Raw genomic sequence first — 6,553 nt, 5'->3', positions numbered from 1 at the left:
AACTTTTCTTTAGCCGAATTCCTTCTCGTAACTTAACTTTACTTCTCGTCTGCTCTGTCTGCCTACTTTTCCCGCTCATCTCACACTATTTATATGTTTATTACTTAATCGTCTGCTCAATATATTCTAAACATCAATAATTTTCACGCGACGTTCGATAATCTTGACATCAATAAGTTAAAAACACAACGCACGACTCTTACCGAGTTATGTAACTAAACTTTAAAATAATTGCTTCTAACTCTCTTATTACTAAACAATCATAAAATAATCACTCGCAAAATAAATTAATAAATAATATATATATATATACACTAAACAGAGACAGGGAATGCGCGAAATTCAACAAAAACAAACTGCATAGTGTGTTATGTGTTTGTTATTTGCAATCTTATTGGTTAATAAAAATGTCAGTGAAGTAGACGTAACTATTCAAACGATGTATGGGTAAAATACTTTTAATTTTATGTATCAAGCATTTATTTTGTTAATTAAATCGAAACAAAATAGAGAAATGTAATTTGTAAATAATATAAATTAAAGAAGAGTAATTTAGTTCACAAATTACTAAGTTTTTGTGTTTACTATTACAAAAATTAACTTTCCATATTAAATTATACTGCGTAGCTCACAATCTCTCAACCAATCACATGCACATTCTTCTTGCCATATCTTAGCTGCTTACCATACATAAACCACCATTGTATTATTATTGTTTGTTTGTTTGTTTGTTTTTTGAATTTCGCGCAAAGCTACACGAGGGCTATCTGCGCTAACCGTCTCTAATTTAGCAGTGTAAGACTAAAGGGAAGGTAGCTAGTCATCACCACCCACCGCCAACTCTTGGGCTACTCTTTTACCAACGAATAGTGGGATTGACCGTCACATTATAACGCCCCACGGCTGAAAGGGCGAGCATGTTTGGTGTGACGGGGATTCGAACCCACGACCCTCAGATTGCGAGTCGAGCGCTCTAACCACCTGGCCATGCTGGGCCTTTTGTTATTATACCATCCTCTAAAGTCAAACTATTTTCTATCACATACATGGCTTAAATTTTATAAAAAAAAGAATATCTCTATAAGTTTATTTGTTTGCACTTAAGCACAAAGGTACACAATGGGATATCTGTGCTCTGCCCACCACGGGTATCGAAACCCGGTTTCTAGCGTTGTAAGTCCGCAGACATACCGCTGTGCTACTGAGGGGCTAATTGTAGCCAAATCAAGCTGTTTCCATTCTAGTGATTGAATGAACCTTTTATTTATGACGCAGAAAAAAACGCATCGGAGTGTTAACAAAGTAGCTCCTTTTTAAACAAAACTCCCGCCTTCCTTTTTTTATTTTAATTTATCCTGTCAGCTTCTTTTTCATCAGTTTAACACATGAAAATCTCCTCCCATGCAGGATGTTTACGTATTATCAAACAGGCATTACTCAAACTGTAAGACAATTATTGTTTACATACTTCCACTATTAATAGACGACAAACATTCAATAAGGAATGTAAATTAGTAATCACTGTTCACTACAGCTTTAAAGGCAGGTACACTTGTAAGAAATAAACACCAAAAACGAAAATTTCTGGTCATCATGTGGCTAGTGTCCAGGATGAGGGCGTTGAAACGTGTCAAGTACTAATAAAAATTAGGATTGGAGAAATGTACCTTTTCTTCTGCTTCTCAACACTCAACTGTGATTCTTCTTTTTTTGAGGAAGCCCGTAGATTCTGTGATTTACAAGAGATTTTTTTATCTGTGGATTTGGATTGCCTCTACCTATCACCTTGCCCAGAACTCGTTAGTTCACAGCCAAACTACTATTAATAAATATGGCTGCGTGTTAGGTTTTACTGACAACAAGCATATTGATAACAAGGGGTTACATTTTCACCCAAAACCAACATCAGACCCCAAGAAGAATCCAGGAAAAATGGAAATAACGTAACATATTTCTAAGTTTGAATTTGTCGATTACTTCCAAGCTTGTTTTTTTTTTGTTGTTTTTTTTAAACAACGACTTTTCTCATCACTTCTAAACTCGTACGCGGAGGACCAGGTGAGCAAGCTATTAACATTTGATCGTCATGAGCCGGAGCACAACTTAACGTGTGGAACACGCGACAGTAAATAATCCCAAATTTATTGACTCGTTATTTGTTTATTGTTACATAATTATGTTTCTTGACCGGTACACATATAATTAAGCAGACATAAGAACACAGTAAATATGTACTAGAGGCAGAGTTTTCATTTAATTTAATGAATACATTCAACACGACTGCTAAATAAACCAGGTATTTAGTGTAGTTTTATTTATTTTCCAAGTGAGTTTAAAGGTTTCTACCTTTCGAGTTGAATCTAGCATTCAATTTCAGTTAAGATTTTATAAAATGCGAAATTAATATTAATTTTCGATCAACTTAGAGCGAAACTAAAATTTAACCTGTTAATGAGTATAATTAACTAAGTGTACTCTCCTTACGTTCTTAGATATAAAGATTAGAATACAGTGTTTTGTCAATTGGGTACCCTCGTAGGTAGCGATATTTTCGGCCATAATCCTAATAATGTCTCACGAGGTTTGGTCAGCCTAGGAGATTTTGGTTAGTCCTAAATAATCTCTATAATAAAAGTATAAACTTTTAAAATGGAATGTAAAAGTAAATAACACTAGTTGTATTAAACATTCTAACCACTAATGTTAATTAAAGTGATAATGAAGAAATAATAGATTATCCTAAACTAACATCAAGAAACCAAACCAAATAACGACATCGCAGCTCAAATGACAATAAAAGACGTTTCTTGGTGGAATTAGAAAGGTAGTTAATCAAAGAAACTGGATCTTGAAACAAATCACCAGTATCAATGTAAAGTCAGAAAAAAATCACCATTTTTCCTCAAAAGGTTTGTTTTTTCTATTGGATTTCACACAAAGTTACTATCGGCTAGAAGGGCGGCAAATATTCAATACCGCCTACAGCCAACATTTCGGCTACTGCTGTAAGACCAAATAATGGGATTTGACCGTCACCCTTATAACGTACCAAACTGTGAAGCGTCATTTCGTTTTTCCTGTGGTACAGGAAGGAACAGTTTTACATTCGGAACGCTAACCACAGAAGGAAACAAAAGGAAACGGTTTGTCTATTATTTTCGCGTAAACCTAATTTTTCCAACATTTTTCATGATCACAAGCGCAATTTTTATGACTGTCGTAGTTACTGGAGCTATTATGACAGGTGTCATTCTTAGTGTGCCATTTTAACAGGTGTCAATAGTACCCTACTGGGCACCAACCAGGGAAAGTTTATCTAGTGTGGGTATTTATCTTACTCATTTTAACTTATTTAATTATTTTCTCGCCGTTGCTAGTATCAATCACACTATGATAAATGTGATACCTTTTCTCTTTCTGGCTGTGGCCTCTCGTTGGATAAGCTGTAAGTTTACTGGCTTCTAACGCTAAACTCCGGGGTTCAATTCTCGCAGGGAGCAGAGGAAGCTAAAAATAGACAACTTTAGTTACTCAAAAATATACCTCAGTGGTTCGGTCGGGGCCTATATAATGCAGTGGTTCATAATCTTCTTCATTTCACAGACCACCAAAATCTAGGTAACAAACCGCTAAGGCATGGCCAGGTGGTTAGGGCGCTCGACTCGCAATCTGAGGGTCGCGGGTTCGAATCCCCGTCACACCAAACATGCTCGCCCTTTCAGCCGTGAGGGGCGTTATAATGTGGCGGCCAATCCCACTATTCGTTGGTAAAAGAGTAGCCCAAGAGTTGGCGGTGGGTGGTGATGACTAGCTGCCTTCCCTCTAGTCTTACACTGCTAAATTAGGGACGGCTAGTGCAGATAGCCCTCGTGTAGTTTTGCGCTAAGGGCATAGTGACCTACCTACACAACAGTATGCGCCCTATCGTTTTAAGTACTCTAAATGTTAATAGCCATGTATATGATTGTAAAAACCAATTTAAAGAGATTTGGAGTTTTTCTAATGAATATCTCTTCAGAAAACTTTATACAGTGGAACCGCTGACTTAACGTGCCCAGACGGTGAATCCAAGGGTTCACGTCCCATTGCCACAAAACTCCTTATACGCTCTTTTTCTTTTCGTGTATTCGTGCAAAGCTACACAAGGACAATCTACATCAACCGTCCATGTTTTTGAACTGATAAGAATAGAGTGAAGGCAGCTTGTTCAAAATACCCACCGCCAGCTCTTGGACTACTCTAATCGAAAATAGAATGTGATCACGATTGTTATAACCCACCCACAGCTCCAAAGTGCAACATACGATTTTGCGCCAACGGAGCGCGAACCGTCAACCCTTGGATTCACGATTCGACACGCTAACGACTTAGCCACGACCGTCTCGCCACACCTTGGGAAGGTGGATGCATTATAAGAGTAACGGTCAGATCTTGCTATTTGATCAAACAAGAGTAGCTCAAGAGTTGGCGGTTGGTGCTGTTGACTAGCTGCCTTCCCTCTAGTTTGTCATTTCAAATCTTGGAGTGACTATGTACAACAATTCTATAACAAATAAAGTATGCTTCAAAATATATTATTTTTCGGTACAGATTTTCCTTTTGTTCCAAAACCTTCCTTCAAACAGCTTTCAGTTCAGACTCCCTGTTTTCCTCTTTAAATAAGTTAACTACGTTTTTTATTAGTACTTGGTTATTCTTACGTTTGAAGTTTGTTTTCTTGTTAAATATTATTCAATGATGTAATTATCATTAAAACGCTTCTGTAGCTTTACAATCCCGAGATTGTCCAGTGCTGTTGGGAAATAATTACTTTTAAATTACAAAGCTTTTAATGTTACCAATAACTTTACTTCCTGCGTCTGCCTGGACTTTTCTGACTTAAGGATTATGATTTGTATCCTTTAATTTAATTTACGTAGCTAATGACTAACATTATGATAACATTGGTGTTAGATATTTGGAATCGTGGCTGCTACCATCTGGCATTCGCTAACAATCTTCTCTTTTTGTCTCGTTTCAGAAATGTATGGCCAAAGCTCTGTATGACAATATCGCTGAGAGTCCAGATGAATTGGCCTTCCGGAAGGGTGACATTCTAACTGTTTTGGAACAGAATACACAAGGCTTGGAAGGATGGTGGTTGTGTTCCCTCCGTGGAAGACAAGGTCTAGTTCCAGGGAATCGGGTCCACTTGATGCCGAGTGTACGTCCGGAAAACACTTCAGTCGATCAAGTGGACGGAGCAGACAATTTCCCCTATACGGAGTCCACACAAGGCTTACGACGTAGCTGGCACGCGGATTCTAAGAAGGCAAGTATTTCAAGTCTTTTGGTAATTGAAACTTGTTTGTGTTATTAGTAATTTCTTTTTAATAATTATATAATCAGAGAAAACTTTGTGAGGAGGAACAATTGCAATTAGAATTGAATTTTTGTTTAGAGAGAGTTGGGTTTCATGAATTAGGAGCTCATCCCCTATCTCATCTTCTATGTTCACTAGTTGTAACTTCTATTTCTTTATTTTACTTTTACTTGGTAGTGAGTTTGATTTAAAGTTTCTCAACTAGTGAGAGACCACCAGGGATGTTCAGAAATGTCTATTTCTCTTCATCCCGCTCGTGGAGCAATTGAAATTCTACTTGTATTAAATGTAATTAATAATTCTGATTATATTATTTAATTTTAAACTTTAATTTTAATTCAGGGGAAAAGGTTATCTAGGCTTCTGACTTAGGAGCAGCTTTGACGCGTAGAGACTTTTCATGGTTATGGTTCATACAGCAAATTTATAAACTTTTATATAGCAACTCTGTAAGTATTAAAGTTTACGAATGTTGATGTAACAAACTTCATAACAATATTCAGAAGGTTATTAACTTGTAATTCTTTGTAATGATCAGTTTTATGTAACAAACCTTCATAACATTATTTAAAAGTTTCTTCGGATAACTACTGGACCAGTTATGTGCGAGAAGCCACTTTTTCTCATTATTCATTAGCTTTGATATTCTATAGAATTATTAGCGATGATAATCTATAGACCATTAGCGTTGATATTCTATAGAATTATTAGCGATGACAATCTATAGACCATTAGCGTTGATATTCTATAGAATTATTAGCGATGATAATCTATAGACCATTAGCGTTGATATTCTATAGAATTATTAGCGATGATAATCTATAGACCATTAGCGTTGATATTTTATAGAATTATTAGCGATGATAATCTATGGACCATTAGCGTTGATATTCTATAGAATTATTAGCGATGATAATCTATAGAACATTAGCGTTGATATTCTATAGAATTATTAGCGATGATAATCTATAGACTATTAACTTTGGTATTCTATGGACGTACTAGCATTGACATTCTATAGACTATTAGCGTTGGTATTCTATAGACGTATTAGCGCTGATACTCTATAGACTATTCGCTTTGATATTCTATTGAAATATTAACGTTGATATTGTATGGACATATTAGCGTTTATATTGTATGGACGTATTAGCGTTGATATGCTGTAGACGTATTAGCGTTGATATTCTA

At 36.1% G+C, this 6,553-nt stretch overlaps 1 protein-coding gene across 2 annotated transcripts in view; it reads left to right on the top strand.

Annotated features, from left to right (window-relative positions):
• LOC106459976 (breast cancer anti-estrogen resistance protein 1-like) overlaps positions 1 to 6,553 on the top strand; it is a 49,814-nt gene that overhangs the window by 24,320 nt on the left and 18,941 nt on the right. For both annotated transcript variants that reach the window (XM_022386568.1, XM_013919652.2), the window contains one exon: positions 5,021 to 5,311. In XM_022386568.1, coding sequence (XP_022242276.1) covers positions 5,021 to 5,311 — 291 coding nt within the window. The remainder of the gene's footprint in view (positions 1 to 5,020; positions 5,312 to 6,553) is intronic.

Source organism: Limulus polyphemus, unplaced genomic scaffold, assembly GCF_000517525.1.
Source record: "Limulus polyphemus unplaced genomic scaffold, Limulus_polyphemus-2.1.2 Scaffold689, whole genome shotgun sequence".
NCBI lineage: Eukaryota > Metazoa > Arthropoda > Merostomata > Xiphosura > Limulidae > Limulus > Limulus polyphemus.
This window is presented reverse-complemented; position numbering and strand designations above follow the sequence as displayed.